Source organism: Gorilla gorilla, chromosome 1 (assembly GCF_029281585.2).
Source record: "Gorilla gorilla gorilla isolate KB3781 chromosome 1, NHGRI_mGorGor1-v2.1_pri, whole genome shotgun sequence".
Taxonomy (NCBI): domain Eukaryota; kingdom Metazoa; phylum Chordata; class Mammalia; order Primates; family Hominidae; genus Gorilla; species Gorilla gorilla.
This window is the reverse complement of record NC_073224.2, coordinates 74,375,796-74,395,983: the sequence shown is the minus strand read 5'-3', so window position 1 is coordinate 74,395,983 and position 20,188 is coordinate 74,375,796. Positions and strand designations below refer to the sequence as shown.

Here is a 20,188-nt window from a genome sequence, read left to right as displayed (position 1 = left end):
AACTCGGGAGGCGGAGGTTGCACTGAGCTAAAATTGTGCCATTGCACTCCAGCCTGGGCAACAGAGCGAGACTCTGTCTCAAAAAAAAAAAAAAAAAAAGAAAAGAAAAGAAAAGAAAATGAACCAGCAGACGGGACCAACTGCTAGCCTTCAAGGCCATTACCTTTACCAAGGAGGGTACCATGCTCGTGGCTGAGGAGCCCACAGGAGGAAGATGAGGTGGACGATGTGCCAGCCACTGTAGGCCCTGTCTCAGGGGGAGCTCTTTGGAAGGAGGAGAGCCTGGTCCTCTTTCTCTGACTGCCCCATTTCCTGTAGCAACTTGTAGAGGGGTCCTGGAGTGCTTGCATAATATGGAGCTTCTTTGGGCCCAGTCAGCTTCAAGCTGGGTCTGAAACAATGATACCAAAAGGAAGAGAAGCCATAGATTCCCAACAGGAATGAGGCATTGATCATCACATGCCAGCAGAAGAAGGTGGTGACAAACATGATGTCACTGATGTCATCGTCCTGCCATGGGTAGCCAGAGACAGGTCTGTATAGAATAAAGCCTGCCTGCATCAGCCAGGAGCCCATCATCAGGATCAGAAAGGTCTCCATCAGCTGGAGATGACACATGTTGGGAGCCCACAGCTCTGCAGTCAACACCAGCAACAGCAGGAACACCACCAAGATGAGCAGAGAATGAATGTGCAGTTCCACCCCTTCTGAATCTTTAACACGTGACACCATCAGCAGCAGGAGCTCGTAGATGCTCAGGACCAGGGTACCTTTTTCTAGGCCCACACACCTCTGAGGCAGCACGTTCTTGCTCATGAAGTCCACACAGCCATTAAGAGTGAGGAGGATGAACATGGTGAGGTGCTGCCACTCTTTGGGGTACATGAACCTTGATGGCAGCTCCCTGTTCATCAATATCAACCCTCCTTTAATGCAGCTGACCTCATAAACTGTCAACAGGGAGCCGGTCGCCATCTTCAACAAACCTCCATAGGCTATTTTCCACAGCCTGGCACATCTTCCCTTATTCCTGGGAGGGGACAAAGGATACAGGAGAGAGTCACTGAATATTATAGCTTTGGACATTACTACTGCCTGATATAGTCCATATAAGAACAGAAACAGCCCTGGATACACATGACCAATAAAGGTTCCCATGGAACCATCAATCTGTCCACTGAAGGAGAGAAGTGCGATACTCAGGCACAGCCTCACTTTATGCAGCCACTTCAAGTTCTGGGCTTTGGAAAGAACTGCCTTCCACCTACATTTTATCATCTCACCGCACCCACTGCTCCCCCACAAAGAGGAAATGTTTCTCAAGACAAGCCTACACATTCAGTGGAATATGGCCTATCATTCCATTCCATTCCGGTACATTGGGAATGCACTGGCTTCTGCCAAAGTAGTTGGTGAATGGGCTTTCAGAGGACCCTCTTACAGCCCTTGTGGTGCTTCTGGTTACACTCATCCCTATGTCCCATGGCTTCCTTCCTCTTGTCCTGCCCAGAGCTCGGAGGACAAAAGGAGAGGAAAATGGAGTGGGTTGCCATGACGGTATCTAGCATGACATGGACACTCATAAACTCTTGAGTATGCTTCAGTCCTTCTTAGACATCATTTTGGTCCAATTGTAAAGTCAAACATTTTCTTAATGGATACATACTTTTGAACATTTGGATATATAGTATACCACCCATCTGGCTTTTCTACTTATCTGTGATAGACACATCTTGAAGACCTCCAAGAAAGCCCCCTTCAGCATCCCCCCATTACCTGCTCACATTCCCCCAACCACCACCACTTCAAAATTTCTACTGGCCAGGAGATGAATCTGAAAAGCCACCCCTGGGTATTGATTTTAGGGGCTGTGGTGATTTTGTAGTAGTGTCAGCATAACTTGAGCTTGAACCCGGAATTTCCTTCCCAATGTGGTTCCAAATTAGGTTTGGCTACAGGTGGAATTTACATGAGAATCTGAAGGCGGAAGTGAAGCAGCAGCCTAAGAATACTCCAAAGGCATAGGGTGCTGGATACTGCTGTAGCTCATGCATTGTGTCACTGTTCTGCGGGCTCACCTCCCAGATGAGCAGCAGCCAGGCCTAGAGCTGCCCCGAGCTACTTCTGCAGGTTGCCTGCCATTGAGGTATGAGATAGGGAGAGGAGGACATGGGCTCCAGTTTGTCCTGGTAGGTTCTGGTTTTGGTTTGTCTTTGGTCTTCCCTCGTTCATATAATATGGTTCTTGCTGACTGCTACCACCTCAACCTGAAATGACTTCAGGTCCCCCACACAGCAGAGAGAAAACAGCTTTCCGTAGATGTTGTCACCAGATCCCATGTGTAAGGTCTAGTTTCTATCAGGCATCCATATCCCATCACTCTGCTTCCATCAGCCATCCCTAACTGATACAAGGAAGTAAGATGAGTCCTGAAAATGGAGATACCACTGAGAGGAATCACCCTAGTGAGCTGGTATTGGCCACTGATATTTTAATGTGAAACAGCCACCAACTTCCTTTCTCAGTGATTACTTGATGAGTGTCTAATGCATCTAGGAGGACAGAGTTCTAGGTATTGGGTAACAGCCCTCCGAGCCTGAGAAAGGGGAATGGTGGAGAACAAGGTACAGGGAATGTGAAGCATCCCCAGGCACACAAGTGGTTCAGAGTTTATTGCAGAGGGTCCCTGCAGCAGGAGTTTCTCTGAGGGCAATAGGTGTGCTGAGGCGAGTGGAAGTTCATCGCAGATGATGAACCTTGCTGACTCAGTCCTCTGCGTAATCATCCGTGCTCACACTACAAGCAATGCTGTAAAGCAGAGGCAACACCTGTGTGCTGATGGCGCCCCCAGTGGGGAGGAGGAGAGTTTACACACAGGGCACAGTGCTGCCTCTGAGCCCACTCTCCCATCCAAATGCCTAACTTACACTTTCTCAAGCCTACTTTATGCCAGAAAAATTAGATATCTCTCTCTGCAGTTGAGCGTGGCAATAATTCATACTTCTTCTTGCAGTTGTGAGATCTGGTGTGGCTGGGGGTCGAATGTGAAGGTAGGCTATAAAAACAAAACTTAATTCTGCTTTCTGAAGGAATTTACTTTGCTAATTTAATTTTAATTTTTGGGTGTTATAGAATTAATATAGAGTCATTGTAGAAGAATCAGGTTTTTTTTTTTTTTTCTTTTTAAGGACAGATTCTTACTTTGTTGCCCAGGTTGGTCTTAAACTCCTGGGCTCAAGTGATCCTCCTGCCTTGCCTCCCAAACTGCTGGGATTGCAGGTGTGAGCCACTGTGCCAGCCTTTTTTCCCTCCCTCCCTCCCTCCCTCCCTCCCTCCCTCCCTCCCTCCCTCCCTCCCTCCCTTCCTGCCTGCCTGCCTGCCTTCCTGTCTGCCTGCTGCCTCTTTCTTTTTCTTTCTTTCTTTCCTTTCTTTCTTTTCTTTCTTTCTTTCTTTTCTTTCTTTCTTTCTCTTTCTTTCTCTATCTCTCTTTCTCTCCCTTCCTTCTTTCTTCTTTCTCTTTTCTTTTCCTTCCTTTCTTTCTTTCTTTCTTTCTTTCTTTCTTTCTTTCTTTCTTATCTTTCTTTCTTTCTGCCTCCCTCCCTCCCTCCCTTCCTTCCTTCTTCCTTCTTTCTCTCTCTCTTTCTTTCTTTCTTTCCATTTTGTTTCTTTCCACATCCCTTCAGTACAACATAAATTATATAAGCAAAAAGAACATTAAAAATCATCTGTAAGGCCAGGTGTGGTGGCTCACACCTGTAATCCCAGCACTTTGGGAGGCCGAGGTGGGTGGATCACTTGAGGTCAGCAGTTCAAGACCAGCCTGACCAACATGATGAAACTTCGTGTCTACTAAAAATACAAAATTAACCGGGCATGGTGGCACATGCCTGTAATCCCAGCTACTTGGGAGGCTGAGGCAAGAGAATTGCTTGAACCCGGGAGATGGAAGTTGCAGTGAGTTGAGATCGCGCCATTGTACTCCAGGCTGGGCAACAAAAGTGAAACTCCATCTCAAAAAAAAAAATCTGTAATCCCACAACCTGGAGGTGATCATTGTCACCAGTGAGGTGTAGAGACAGTCTTCAGAAGGCAGCATGAGGAAGTGGAAAATACATTGATGTGAAGTCAGAATCTGGGTTCTAGTTCTAGTTTTCTCTTGATTTCCTGAATGTCATACCCTTATCTACAAAAAGTGAGTGTTGGACTTAATTTTTCCTACAGTGAAAATAAAAAGGCATAGATGTTGTGACACAAAGGTGAGCATGTTTGTCTCCTGTCTCCTTCTCCCTTTTGATGAACTATCAAAATACATGGAAGCACAGTAGACCTGAATGCTCAGAGGAAGGAGATTCAAAGAGAAAATCTGAGAGCAATACTTCTGAATGAATCACACAGAAGAGAACCTCAGGGACTCTCCTTGGTTCTTGGATTTGTCCTGGGAGAAGCAGGCAGTCTGTTGCTCCTCCAGGAGCCGTGTTGTTCAGGCCTCAAGAATAAATGCATTTGGTCATTCTTTTTTGGTGATGTGGTGGGGGGTGCAGTATATGGCATCTATCACAATGGTTACTCTTAATATTGCTTCTTGAATCTCAGGTTTGTGGTCCACACAAGGTGGAAGTAGCAGAGCTTATTCTGGCTTTCACACTCATTTCCATAGCTGCTCCTGGCAGCTGAGAGCTGGGCACCAGTGGTCAGAAGAGGAGGGAGAACAGCAGCACTGACTCAACAGCAATGGGAGGTTGAATGTGGCATGAATGCAGGACATACACCCCCACTTACGGTCCTGTCTGGGATGTTCAGTCCTCTGCCTTGGCCAGACATCAAGGCTGCACACAGTTCATTAAAACATGAACATCCTGATTCCAGGACTTTGAAGATAGGAATCGCCCATTCCAAACCAGACGCTGCCCACAAGCAGCTGAGCAAGGAGCCAAAGGTGGTGAATGATTAGCAGAACTGCCAGACAGCTCCAGAGTCTGTGGACACGAAGTACCTGGAAAGCTGTTTCATGGGTGTGATATTATGATTATATACATGTTGGTTTTTGTCCATGGCTCCTAGCTCATATCTCCCTTAACCCTGATACAGTCTTTTGTCATAATGTTGGGAGCACTTTAGGCTTCAAAAGCAGACCTCAGGAAACAGAATCTCTCTCTCTGACCTTCTCCTCCCCTCCTTTCACTTGCCCAAGGCAGGACCCTAATCTGATTGCAGGTCATAAGACCTTCATTCCAGAGAGAGTCGTGCCCCATACTCTGGAGGAAGGAATGCTGCATGGAGAGACCAAGAAGAATCTGAACAGACAGGCCTTCCTGGGTTTCCATCATACCCTTTTTGTCCAATCACATTTTGACATATTTGTCCATGCATCATTCATGGACAATCAATGAAGTCTCCTTAAAAGGCCCAAAGGGCTGGAAGTGGTGGCTCACGTCTGTAATACCAGCACTTTGGGAGGCCAAGGCGGGTGGATCACTTGAGGTCAAGAGTTCGAGTCCAGCCTGGACATATGGTAAAACCCCATCTCTACTAAAAATACAAAAATTAGCTGGGCGAGGTGGTGCATGCCTGTAATCCCAGCTACTCGGGAGGCTAAGGCAGGAGAATTGCTTGAACCTGGAACTGTAGGTTCCAATGAGCTGAGATCACGCCACTGCACTCCGGCCCGGGCGACAGAGTGAGACTCCGTCTCAAAAAAAAAAAAAAAAGAAAAAAAGAAAAGCGCAAAGACCAAAGAAATGTTGAGAGAGCTTCCAGGTAGCTGAACAGGTGGAAGTTCCTAGAGAGTGGCACACCTATGGAGGGCATGGAAGCTCTGTGCCCCTTCCCCCATACCTCACGCTACACATCTCTTCATCTGTATTCTTTGCAATATCCTTTATAGTAACTTGGCAAATGTGTTTCTTTGAGTTCTGTGAGCTGCTCTTGCAAATTAATCAAATCCAAAGAGAGGGTTATGGGAACCCCAACTTAAAGTTGGTCGTCAGAAGTTCTGAAAGCCCATACTTGCCACTGCTGTTGGGAGCGGGGGCAGTTTTGGGGATTGAGCCCTCACCCTGTGGGATCTGATGCTATCTCCAGGTAAATAGTGTTGGAATTTAATTACCAACACCCTGCTGTTGTCTGCCAGTTGGTGTGTGTGAAGGAAAACCCCCCAAATTTGCTTACAGAAGTTTTCTGTGTTGAATTCTGTGGTGTGAGAGCAGAGGAAAAACACAGTTTAAAAGTTTTTCCTAAACAATGGGAGACTGAGTTTCCAAAAGTTGCTTGACCATGGGCATCCAGGAGGTCCCTCCTTGCCCAATTGCTCCACGGCGAGACTCCCCCCAGACCTGCCTCCCCACCTGCCGCCCCACATTCCTGAGGGACCCCAGATACAACCACTGCCCTTTGTCTGGCATCATGAAATGCCAGAGTACTCAAGAACGTCCTCAGGAACCCAGTAAACATTGGATTTCCTAACTGCTGTGGACCCTTCTGAGTCTGCAGGACTTATAAAGGAGTATAAAGACAAATTATTTCCATCTAAGAGCTTACTGTTTAGTTGAAGGCACAACACCTCTACACACACATGCACACACATACACACACACATTAGGGAACTATTTAGACTACTTTTTAGACTACTTCTGTTTCATAGAAATCAAACGTCACATGTAAATTTGAATTTTCCAACCCCCACATTCAATAAGTATAAAAAAGGTGAAATTGATTTTCATGAGATTTGACCCAATATATCAAAAATACTATTTCAAAATGTAATTAATATAAAAGTTATGAGTTACTTTTTTTTTTTTTTTTTTTTTTTTTGAGACAGAGTCTTGTTCTGCCACCCAGGCTGGAGTACAATGGCACAATCTCAGCTCACTGCAACCTCCATCTCCCAGGTTCAAGCAATTCTTGTGCGTCAGCCTCCCAGCTCCTGGGATTAGGTATGTGCCACCACGCCTAGATAATTTTTGTATTTTTAGTAGAGATGGGGTTTCACCATGGTGGCCAGGCTGGTCTCAAACTCCTGGCCTCCAGCGATCCACCCACCTTGGCCTCCCAAAGCACTGGGATTACAGGCATGAGCCACAAGTTGTTTTATTTTGTTTTGTTTTTAAGAGACAGGGTCTCACTCTGTCACCCAAGCTGGAGTGCAGGGGTGCAAACACAGCTCACTGAAGCCTCAAACTCCTGCGCTGAAGCTATTCTCTGGCCTCAGCCTCTTGTGTAGCTAGGACTACAGTTACACACCACCACACCAGCCAATTTTTAAAATTTTGTGCAGAGACAGGGTCTCCTTATGTTACCCAGGCTGGTCTCAAACTCCTGGCCTCCAGTGATCTGCCCACCTTGGCCTCCCAAAGTGCTGGGATTACAAGCATAAGCCACCATGCCCAGACTGAATGAAGTATTTTATATTTCTTATTTCATACAGAATCTTCAAACTCCAGTGTGTACTTCACACTTACAGCCCATCTCAATTTAGACAAGTTCTCAATATTATTATTATTATTATCTTAATATTATTATTATTTTCAATATTATTCCAAGTTCTCAATAGCCCCATGTGATTAATGGCTACCGTGATGGATTACACAGATATTGGATGGGATCGAATGACCTGTTGAGGGAAATATCCATTTTAAAGTTTCAGTAAAAGAAGCAGTTCATTGAAGAGGTAGAAGTTTGATCAGAAATGGCATCTAGAGCACTACACTATAAACTTCTTAATGACTGTGGGATTTTTCCCACAGACTATGATGTTTTTCTAAGGGATATTTTAATTTAACTCTGTTTAGGAGGGGCATCATCGGCAAGGCCAAGTACACCTTAGGAAGACAAGGTCAGAAGGCTGGAGGCTTGAGAGGGTCATACAGAGAGTGGGTCCAGGGAAATCAGAACAAGGTCAGAGATAGCTCATCTGCTCATGTTTCAAACTTTCATCTTATTTCAAGTAAGGGTTACTAAGCCTTGGGATTTGTCACTGACTTACCAAAACAAGGCTTATAAGAGCTGGAAAACTTCCTGCTGCCTGCGCCTGCACCACTGGCCCAGGCACTCAGGTGGAGGCACAGCAAAAAAATTAAATCAGAAAAGAAAAAGAAAAGACAAAGAGAAAAAAATAAAAGAAATGGAAAGCAACATTCTAATTTTTTAGTTCAAGAGTCATATATCCTTTGGCTGGGCACGGTGGCTCACACCTGTAATCCCAGCACTTTGGGAGGCCGAGGCGGGTGGATCACCTGAGGTCAAGAGTTCGAGACCAGCCTGGCCAACATGGCAAAACCCGGTCTCTACTAAAAATACAAAACATTAGCTGGGCGTGGTGGTGGGTGCCTGTAATCCCAGCTACTTGGGAGGCCGAGGCAGGAGAATTGCTTGAACCTGGGAGGTGGAGATTGCAGTGAGCTGAAATCGTGCCATTGCACTCCAGCCTGGGTGACAGAGTGAGACTCTGTAAAAAATAAAAAAAAAAAAAAGAGTCATATATCCTTGATTTCACCTGGCACACTAGCTCATAATTTTTCTCTTCAAAATTGTGTATAATGTGAGCTTTATACCTCCATTGCATAACCACGACTTCGTTTTCACCATTTGTATAATTGGTTTCAGGTGCTTTTCAACAATTGCATTTCAATAGCTGCAAACTTCTTTTTCTTATGGAAACTTTTGGCAAGGTAGAAGCACATACTCACCCTACCTCTGTTATTCCTTTTTTTTTTTTGGTTTGAGACGGAGTCTCACTCTGTTGCCCAGGCTGTAATGCCTGGGCATTACAAGTGCAATGGTGCAATCTCGGCTTACTGCTACCTACGCTTCCTGGATTCAAGCAATTCTCCTGCCTCAGCTTCCCAAGTAGCTGGGACTACAGGTATGTGTTACCACGCCAGCTAATTTTTGTGTTTTTAGTAGAGACAGGGTTTCACCATGTTGGCCAGGCTAGTCTTGAACTCCTGACCTCAAGTGATTCACACCCCATTGGCCTCCCAAATTGCTGGGTTTATAGGTGTGAGCCACTGCACCTGGCCCCTACCTCTGTTATTACTGTGTCTTCTCTTATGACCATGCTATGGACTCATAACCCATGGCTGAGGACAGAACTCAAGCTCCCTGAATCTGTTTTTCCAAGATCATTTTTCTTCCAAACTAGAATATGCATCCCCTAGTTAGGAGTTAACCTTTGCTTCCTTTTTTTCAGGATTCTTCATTCTGCAGTTTGGGAATCTCTCTAAACTTCAAGTTTCATGTGGAAAATACAGCTATGTGACCACCAAAAAGTCTCACTCCCTTCCACAGGTAGAGTGGTGGAAGGGGGCTGCCCAGGCAGGAACTACATTTCCCAGCCTCTCAGAGACTGAGCTTGAGCCAGTGGAATGTGTGTAGAAGTGCTGTATTCCACTTCAAGGCATGGCCCATGGAAGCCTCCCTCCTGATCCCCATTTCTTTTTTCATATCTGTTGGCTGAACATAGAGAACTGGGGGGCTCTGCAGAAGGGCAAAGACACAGGATGGGTGGACCCTGGCTTCTGAAAGACTATGTGGAAGGCTCTCTGCCAACTAGGAATGCTGGCATTCAACTTTATGTATAGGGATTAATAACCTTCTATTGTGTTAAGCCAATAGGATTGAAGGGTTTATCTGTTTAAATCGGTTAGTTAATACATGCTGTCTACCATTTCTCTAAGAGGACCACAGGAAGCTCATATAAATGCAACTCCTGGCCATCAATTATGACCAACTACCTGAAGGGTTAAGCTAATTATTCCCACCCAGTCCTCTCCTCTGCCTTCACTATCTCAGTTCTACGATATTTATGTGCCCTGTCTAAGTCACCTGCTTTCTGGGGCCCAGGAACCTAAGTTCACAAAGGCTTCCTTATGACTATAGACCCAGAGCACAAGAAGTAAATGGCTGCGAAGCTGCTTCTTCTCAACAGTATCTGCTTCATTTTATTATTTTTTTTAAATTTTAGATTCGGGGGTATTTGTTTGTTACATCGGACATGGGTATTACATGCGTCATGGTGGGGGTTGAGCTTCTAGTGTACCCGTCACCTAATATTGGACATCGTACCCAGTAGGTAATTTTTAAACCCTATCTCCCTACCCCCCATCTCTTGGAGTCCCCAGAGTCTATTTTCTCTATCTTGATGTCCATGAGTATCATTTGTTTAATAACAATGGTACTCATGGACATAAAGATGGAGAAAGCTCCCACCTGTAATTGAGAACATGCAATATTTTATCTTCTGCTTCTGTGTCAGTTCACTTAGGATAATGGCCTCTAACTCCAACTGTGTTGCTGGAAAGGACTTGATTTTGTTCTTTTTTATGGCTGCATAGTATCCCATGGTGTATATATACCACATTTTCCAATAAACTGTTGGTAGACATTTAGGTTGGATCCATTACTTTGCTTTTTGTAAACAGTGCTGCAATAAACACATGAGTGCAGGTGTCTTTTTATATAATGCGTTCTTTTCCTTGGGTAGATAGCCCATAGTGGGATTGCTGGGTTGAATGGTAGTTCTGTTTTCAGTTCTTTGAAATATGTCCATAGTGTTTTCCATAGAAGTCAAACTAATTTACATTCCCACCAGCAGTGTACAAGTGTTCCCTTTTCTCCGCATCCTCACCAATATCTGCTATTTTTTGGACGGGCGAGGTAACTCACACTTGTAATCCCAGCATTTTGGAAGGCCAAGGTGAAAGGATAGCTTAAGCGTAGGATTCAAGACTGGCTGTGGGTAACAAGGCAAGACCTCACCTCTACAAAAAATAAAAAATAAAAAATACCCTTGCGTGTTGATGCTCACCTGTGGTCCCAGCTACTAGGAAGACTGAGGCAAGGAAGATCACTTAAGCCCAGGAGTTCTAGGCTACAGTGAGCTGTATTCATATCACTGCACTCCAGCCTGGGTGACAGGGTGAGACCCTGTCTCAAAAATAATAATAATAAAAACACAAATAAAAGAAAAGAAAAGGAAACATCTGGGGTTTTTGTTTTGTTTTGTTTTGTTTTTTTGACGTTTTAATGAAAGCCATTCTGACTGCTGAGAGTTGGTATCTCGGTTAGGTTTTAATTTGCATTTCTCTGATGATTATTGATGTTGATCATTTTTTCAGGTGTTTGTTGGTCACTTGTATTTCTTCTTTTGAGAAATGTCTGTTCATGTCCTTGGCCTAGTTTTTAATGGAATTGTTCATTTTTTTCTTCTTGAATTGAGTTTCTTATAGATTCCGGATATTAATCCTTTGTTGGAGGCAAAATTTGTAAATATTTTCTCCCGTTATGTAGGTTGTCTGTTTATCTTGTTGATGATTTCTTTTGCTGTGCAAAAACATCTCAGTTTAGTCCCATTGTCTATTTTTATTTTTGTTGCATAAATGCTTTTGGAGTCTTTATCATAAATTTTTTGGCTAGGCTGATATCCAGAAGAGTATTTTTTTTTTAGGTGTCCTTCTAGGTTTTTTTTTTATAGTTTCAGGTGTTACATTTAAGTATTTAATCCATTTCCTTTTAATTTTTGTATGTAGTGAGAGATAAGGGTCCAGTTTCATTCTTCTGCATATAGCTAGCCAGTTTACCCAGCACCATTTAGGGTCTCTTTCCCCCGTTCTTTATTTTTCTCCACTTTATCAAAGATCAATTGGTTGTTGCTATGTGGCTTTATTTTTGTACCATGATCTATGCGTCTATTTTTGTACCAATACCTTGCTGTTTTAGTTACTTTAGCTTTGTAGTATAATTTGAATTCTGGCAATGTAATGCCTCTGGCTTTGTTCTTTTTGCTTAGGAGTGTTTTGGCTATTTAGGCTTTTCTTTAGAGCCATATGAACTTTAGGATTGCTTTTCTAATTCTGTGAAAAATAATGTTGGTAATTTGATAAGAATTGCATTGAATCTGTAGATTGATTTGGGTAATATGGTCATTTTAACCATATTGATTCTTCCAGTATATGAGTATGGGATGTTGGGATGTTTCTCCATTCATTTGTGTCTTCTACAGTTTATTTTGTCAGTGTTTTGTATTTTTCTTTGTAGAGATCTTTCACCTCTTTGGTCAAATGTATTTCTAGTTTTTATTTTTTTGTGTGGCTATAGTAAACGACATTGAATTCTTCTTTTTATTTTTTTTAGATGGAATCTTGCTCTGTCACCCAGGCTGGAGTGCAGTGGCATGATCTCGGCTCACTGAAACCTCCACCTCCCGGGTTCAAGCAGTTCTCCTGCCTCAGCCTCCAAAGGAGCTGGGATTACAGGCACCCACCACCATGCCCAGCTAATTGTTTTATATTTTTAGTAGAGACAGGGTTTCACCATGTTGGCCAGGCTGGTTCCAAACTCCTGACATCAAGTGATCTATCCGCCTTGGCCTCCAAAAGTGCTGGGATTACAGGCATGAGCCACCGCGCCCAGCTGGAATTGAATTCTTAATTTGTTTTTCAGCTTGAACATTTTTAAGGTATAGAAATGCTACTGATTTTTGTACATTGATTTTGTATCCTGACACTACTGAGGTTATTAATCAGGTCTAGGAGTCTTTAGAGTTTTCAAGGTCTACAATCATGTAGTCGGCAAACAGAGATAACTGGACTTTCTCTTTTCCAATTTGGATGCCTTTTATTTCTTTCTCCTGCCCAATAGCTAGGACTTCCAGTATTTGTTGAATAGTAGTAGTGAGAGTGGACATCCTTGTCTTCTTAGGGGGAAATGCTTTTAGCTTCTCTCCATTTGTTATGATGTTAGCTGTGGGTTTGTCATAAATGGCTCTTACTATTTTTACATATGTTCTGTCCACGTTTAGATTTTGTTTGTTTGTTTGTTTTTGTTTTGAGTCAGAGTCTCACTCTGTTGGAGTCATGAGGCTGGAGTGCAATGATGCGATCTTGGCTCACTGCAACCTCCACCTCCCAGGTTCAAGCAATTCTCATGCCTCAGCCTACTGAGCAGCTGGGATTACAGGCATGTAATCCCACACCTGGCTAATTTTTATAGTAGAGATAGGGTTTCACCATGTTGGCCAGGGTGGTCTTGAACTCCCAACCTCGGGTGATCTGCCCACCTCAGCCTCCCAAAGTGCTGGGATTACAGGCATGAGCCACTGTGCCCAGCCATTTTTTGGGGTTTTTTTTTTTTTAAATCATGAGTCGATGTTGGATTTTATCAAATGTTTTTTCTGTATCTATTGAGATAATCATATGGTTTTTGTTCTTAGTTCTGTTTACGTGGTGGATCACATTTATTGATTCGTGTATGTTAAACCATACTTGCATCCCTGGAATAAAGCCCAGTTTATCATAGTGGATTAACTTTTTGATGTGCTGTTGTATCTGGTTTGCTAGTATTTTGTTGAGGATTTTTGCATTTGTGTTCATCAGGGATATTAGCCTGTAATTTTCTTTTTGTTTTTGTTGTATCCTTGCCTGATTTTGGTATTAGGGTAATACTGGATTTGTAGAATGACTTAGGAAGGGATCCCTCCTCCTAGATTTTTTGGAAGAGTTTCAGTAAGAATAGTACTAGCTCTTCTTTGTACACCTACTTCATTTTGGATATAATCTCTCAGTTATAGTGCCACAAATCTCAGTATGATACAGTGTTTTCTACTGCTCACAGTGCTGGATAAACCTTTACTAAAATTTAACACCACCTTTACTAGTTTCCTATTGCTTTGAAACAAATTAACACAAATTTAGGAGCATACACAATGAAAACTTACCATTTCAAAGTTTGCTTGGGTCAGGAATCCAACAGTAGTGAACTGAGTCTTCTGCGCTAAAGGTTGCTCTCAGTTCTTGGCACATGGCTTTCATAGGCAAATCACGACATGGCTGTGAGTTTTCTTCCATGCCAGCAGGAGTGAATCCTTGATGATTCACCTTCTTTTAATGCGCTCATTAATATATTTAGGAATCCTAAATATATTAAGGATGGGTCAGACTCATCCACGACAATCTTCCTCCTGATTAATTCAAAGTCAACTGATTAGTAACTAAGCTTAGATTTGATACTTCCTTATATGAACTGGTCCCAGCAACACTCAAGGGAAGGGGATTAACCTGAATATGTATACCAAAAGCAGGAATCTTGGGGACCATCTTAGAATTCTGCTTACCAAACCATCTAATTATCCTTTTTATCCATTACCATAGTTACAATATAATTATGTATATTGTTATTTGCATTTTTCTCATTATTTTATTGCCAATCCTTGCATAGTTCCTTGAAATCAGTAGCTCTTTAGGATTCCTAAATATATTAATTAATCCCTTGGTCGTTTTGATTGGAGGTGAAAAATCTCCTCCATTCATTAACCATATGTTTACAAATAAGTGTCCTTCATCGGATCTTCACTTTTGTGAAATTCAGCAGTGAAAGTTTTCTTTTTTCACTCTTCCCAACATCTGAGGGTGAACTCTTTCTAAGCTTTCAGCCTGCGGTGTAATTCCTCTACTGGTGTTTCAGGTAGGGTTTCAATTAGAAATAGATGGAAACCCAAATTGGGATAGTTCAAAGAGGGTTTAATAAAGGTACTTCTGGGCTGGGCGCGGTGGCTCACACCTGTAATCCCAGCACTTTGGGAGGCCAAGGCGGGTGAATCACCTGAGGTCAGGAGTTCGAGACCAGCCTGGCCAACATGGTGAAACCCCATCTCAATTAAAAATACAAAAAAAACTAGCTGGGTGTGGTGGCGGGCGCCTGTAATCCCAGCTACTCAGGAGACTGAGGCAGGAGAATTGCTTGAACTCGGGAGGTAGAAGTTGCAACAAGCTGAGATTGCACCATTGCACTCCAGCCTGGGTGACAGAAAGAGACTCTGTCTCAAAAATAAATTAAAAAATACATAAATAAAGGTACTTCTTTTACAGATGTGGACAGAGTATAAGGAAACCATAAGGGATACTTGAGTAATAGTTGGAGCTGTTAACTGCCTCTAGGCCCCAAACGGAAGTAGGACATGGGACATGAGACTTCTTTATACATGAAAGGATAGTGAATTGAATGGTGGCACCCAGAAAAATAGGTCCAAGTCCTAACCCCTAGAACCTGTGAATGTGATCTTATTTGGAAAAGAGTATTTGCAGATATAATTAAGTTAAGGACCTCAAGATGAGCTCACCTTGGATTTGGGGTGGGCCCTAAAGCCAATGGCAGGTGTCCTTATAAGAGAAAAGCAGAAGGAGATTAAAGGCACAGAGATACACACAGGAGAAGACAATGTGAAGATGGAGGCATATATGGGAGTGATGCAGGTATAAGCCAAGGAATGCCAAAGATTACCTGCAGTCAGTGGAAGCTAGGAGGGAGATGCGCAGCATATTTTATATCAGAGCATCTACGAGGAATAAACCCTGCCTATACCTTGAAACAAAGTTGTTGTTTTTACAAATAAAAAGCCAATTATTCCTCACATTAATTGAAGAAACCATTCATAATATGTATTTAATTCTCGCATTCCATATTTTTGTTTCTGGAGCCTCTATTAAGCTATACCATGTTGATTTATGGACCTATGTTACTTGCTTGCTTCTATACCACACTGTTTTAATTCTTGAATTAATTTCATAATGGACTATGAAAGCTGGCAAAGCAATTTTCTCCCTCATTTTTTTCTTCTGGGAAAAAAAAGGCCTGAGCTGTCTCAGTGTTTCTTTCTCAGATATATTTTACAATGGGTTTGCTGAATTTTGTTAAACTTATATTGGGAATGTTTTTGGAGGGGAGTACACTCAATTTAAATATGTTTCTACAAATGCAGGTATATTAGTTGCAAGACATATTTTATGAGATATTATGTTGGGAGAAATTCACTAATTATCAGAGATTTGCTTAGCAGTTTAGAACTAGGATATGAATGACTTGATAAGATCAATAAGGAAGTGTTTTCTGGGTTTCTTCATTATTTACCATGACTGTATTCAAGAATGGCAATAAGGCTGGGCGCGGTGGCTCATGCCTGTAATCCCAGCACTTTGGGAGGCCAAGGCGGGTGGATCACCTGAGGTCAGGAGTTCAAGACCAGCCTGGCCAACATGGTGAAACCCCGTCTCTACTAAAAATACAAAAATTAGCTGGGCATGGTGGCACATGTCTGTAGTCCCAGCTACTTGGGAGGCTGAGGCAGGAGAATCGCTTGAACCTGGGAGGCGGAGGTTGCAGTGAGCCGAGATCACACCACTGTACTCCAGCCTGGGTGACAGAGCAAGACTCTGTCTCAAAAAAAAAAAAAGCAATAAAAAATGAGAGCCCAGATGATAAATAATGAAAAAGAGCCCAGTAATTAGACATAACCCAAGAAACAAGAAGGATTAGAAGCATCTTGTGTCAGGCTCCAGTCTGACCTGTACCCAAAACATCAGCCCTGCCAGGGGTATGGAAGCCCAGCATCCTCTGCACACCCAGGGCAGCCTAGGATAGAGACAGAAAGTATGACGTGCACATACTTTTTAGGAGGCCTGAGGATCATTGCAGTGTTCTACTCATGCACACCGGGGCTTTTTGCCGCCTGCTTTCTACTCATCTTGTTTTCCACGTCAGTCACACTCCTCCACCTTTCTCTGCAGAGAAGTCATTCGAGCCCAGACAACAGAAGCAGGGGCTTGACTTTCAGAGTGTATGCTCCTGTCCTGTCTCAGACCAGCCATGAGTCTTTGGGCACAGACACCTGTGGAAGTCTTCAGTTTTTTAATATGTAAAATGGAGACATCTGGGAAGCCAACAGGGCATACCTCATAGAGGTCTAGTAAAGGATGATACACAGAGTAAACTAATCTCCTAAAAAGGTCAGTGGAGTTTATTTTATACACAGACCGGCTGCTGTGTGATGCAATCTTAGCCTGTGGCTGCCTCTCCGAGAGTTCACATAGCAGACACTACATTTAGAAGAGACAGGAAAGGGAGGCGCTTGAAGCAAATGAGAGACTTCATTAAGCATGAATTGTGTGGAGGACAATGTTATATTCTTCTGGAACATGCAGCAGAAATGGGTAACTAGGACATGATAAATTCCCTGCTGTTCAGGAGCCTGCCTTGTAGTTGGTGGGGCAAAACTTCCTGGAGAGGAGCAATATGAGATACAGAACAAAGGAGAGTGTATCAGCAGCACCGGCAAATAGCAACGCAGATTTACACGAGTTGCTGAAGATCTCCATACCCAAGGAGTCTATGAGAATTTTTCTGGAGGAGGACTTTTTGGTGGAAGTGGTGCAGGAAATTTATGGCTGAGTGTAGAATGACATTGTGTAGTAAAAATGTGACTGCCAATGGGTTTTGTAGAGAGCGTTATTTCGAAAGGCTCAGGTGTAGGATATAGTAAATTAGGCTCTAGTAAACTGCTGCTGGGGCTAGTGGTGGTTAAACAAGTAGAAAAACACTTTGCTTTGGCTGGATTAGAGGTCAGGAGTAAGAGATGAGGTGGCATTTAGTGAAAGTTTGGTTTATGGAGACTTGAAAAACTATGATGTAAACAGTTTTAATTCTCACTTTATGTGCAGAATTTGAAACTATGCTAATCCACCTAAGTTAAAAATACATAAGAGATTCTTATTTCAATCAGGTGGGTTAAGTGAATGGTACTCCATCTGTTTACGCTGTTTCACCTTAGCTAGCCAACAGAAATACCCATCACTCCAATCTTGATTTGTGAGAAGTCTTTATTCCTTAGGTAAAAACCAGGCCAGGCAGCTGGTGAGGGCATCACTGATGGGCTCCACCCTCCTCCTTTCAGAGGCCTCCCTTTGATTGTTTTCTTCCCGCTATGGATATTTCTTGGCCACATTCCTACCCCTTTGGGACTCTTCCTCCTCTCCCACTTTGCCCCATCCACATAACCCCATCTGTGCCCCCTCTTCAGGTTTCTCTCTCCCTATCTACTCAGCAATCTGAGGCCCAGCTACAGGGACAACAGTCGAGGCCAATTACTGTCCTTCAGGGCCATTCCCTTCACTGGGGACCAAAGAGGGTGCCATGTTCGTGGCTAAGGAGCCCACAGGAGGAAGATGAGGTGGACGATGTGCCAGCCACTGTAGGCCCTGTCTCAGGGGGAGCTCTTAGAAAAAAAGAGAACCTGGTCCTCTTTCTCTGACTGCTCCACTTCCTGTAGCAACTTATAGAGGGGTCCTGGAGTGCTTGCATAATATGGAGCTTCTTTGGGCCCAGTCAGCTTCAAGCTGGGTCTTAAACAATGATGCCAAAAGGAAGAGAAGCCATAGATTCCCAACAGGAATGAGGCATTGATCATCACATGCCAGCAGAAGAAGGTGGTGACAAACATGATGTCACTGATGTCATCGTCCTGCCATGGGTAGCCAGAGACAGGTCTGTATAGAATAAAGCCTGCCTGCATCAGCCAGGAGCCCATCATCAGGATCAGAAAGGTCTCCATCAGCTGGAGATGACACATGTTGGGAGCCCACAGTTCTGCAGTCAACACCAGCAACAGCAGGAACACCACCAAGATGAGCAGAGAATGAACGTGCAGCTCCACCCCTTCTGAATCTTTAACATGTGACACCATCAGCAGCAGGAGCTCGTAGATGATCAGGACCAGGGTACCTTTTTCTAGGCCCACACACCTCTGAGGCAGCACGTTCTTGCTCATAAAGTCCACACAGCCATTAAGAGTGAGGAGGATGAACATGGTGAGGTGCTGCCACTCTTTGGGGTACATGAACCTTGGTGGCACTTGCTTGCTCATTAGCACCATCCCGCCATCAAGACAGAGACCACATAAAATGTTAAGAGGGAGCCAGTCACTACCTTTAGTAATCCTCCATAGGCTATTTTCCACAGCCTGGCACATCTTTGCTTATTCCTGGGAGAGCACAGAGGATACAGGAGACAACCTTTGAGTATCATGCCCTTGGAGACCACTGTGGCCTGATATAGCCCATAACAGAAAAGAAATAGCCCCAGGTAAAAATGGCCAATGAACTTTCCCATGGAATAGAGGCCTGTCTGACTGAAGCGTGAAGAACAATACTCAGGACCTCTCTGCTCTCCTCTCCCTCACAGGCCTCTCGAGTTTTGGGTCTATATATACAGAGCTAAGTTCTACCTACTTTTATCATCTCCTTCTGCCCACTGCTCTCTCACAGACTGGAAAGTTCTGGACAGGAGCCTAGGTTTTTAGTGAGGTGGGTCTCATTGTTCCATTTCTTTCCAGTACACTGGGAACTGATTGAGTTCTGCCAAAGCAGAAACATAAATATTTTTTAGTATGCACCTGTGGGAATTTGTGCTCTCAGGAGCTCTGCTTTTGGACCCTTGAGGACCTTCTGGTCACAATTGTCCCTCTCTCTCATGGCTTGCTTCCTTCTGCCCCTGTTCAATGCTCGGAGTAGAAAAAGAGAGGTGCCTGAGCACGGAGATTATCCAGAGAAGACCTGGGTTGCTCACAAACCTTAATGCATCCTTTAAGACTCCTTACTCGGACAGGCATGGTGGCTCAAGCCTGTAATCCCAGCACTTTGGGAGGCCAAGGCAGATCTCGAGGTCAGGAGTTCGAGATCAGCCTGGCCAACATGGTGAAATCCCATCTCCACTAAAAATACAAAAACTAGCTGGGCATGGTAAAGAGTGCCTGTAATCCCAGCCACTTGGAAGGCTGAGGCAGGAGAATTACTTGAACCTGGGAGGCGGATGTTGCAGTGGGCCAGGATCATGTCACTACACTCCAGCCTGGGTGACAGAGGGAGACTGTCTCAAAAAAAAAAAAAAGACTCCTTACTCATATGTTGGGTCATATACTAAGAGCAAATACATTCTTCCTAGACATAAAAGTTTATAAACGTTTGGATGTGTGCTCATATATGTAGATACTGAGCTCTTGTCCTCTTCATTCTTCTGTAACAGTTTTTGGGGATCACAAAGAAAGCAGCTTAATTGCCCCAAATTATCTTTCCACAGAACAGTAGATGAATGTAAAATGTCACCTTTTGAGATCAATTTTGGAATGTTAAGGTATAATTTTTTATTAAAATGCAGATATGTTGAGATAAGTAGATCCAACAAGCTGCTTATATTTTAATGTGAATTAGGTCCTCAACTTTATTCTCTCTTTAATTATCATTTACTATGTGTCTAACACATATAGGCAGAAAGAGTTCTAGGCACTAGGTAGCAGCCAGCTGCACACGAGGGGTTGCATCCAAGGCAAGAGTCTTCATTTATTTATTTTTATTTCTATTTTTATTTT

The 20,188-nt window shown here is 43.5% G+C and overlaps 2 protein-coding genes across 2 annotated transcripts; both read right to left on the bottom strand.

Moving 5' to 3' along the window:
* Positions 1-252: 252 nt before the first annotated feature.
* Positions 253-1,278, bottom strand: LOC115930307 (transmembrane epididymal protein 1-like). The gene has a single exon (XM_031001184.2). It carries the CDS (start codon positions 1,276-1,278, stop codon positions 253-255), a length of 1,026 nt encoding a protein of 341 aa, XP_030857044.2.
* A 16,750-nt stretch (positions 1,279-18,028) lies between these two features.
* Positions 18,029-18,849, bottom strand: LOC101130064 (transmembrane epididymal protein 1). Its single transcript, XM_004065360.5, is given in 2 exon segments — positions 18,029-18,717; positions 18,720-18,849. Coding segments are annotated over 2 exon segments (819 nt in total).
* Positions 18,850-20,188: the final 1,339 nt, after the last annotated feature.

Coding starts and splice junctions, on each gene's coding strand:
- LOC115930307 (XM_031001184.2), bottom strand. CDS start 1,278: ATGATAAAATGTAGGTGGAAGGCAGTTCTTTCCAAAGCCCAGAACTTG.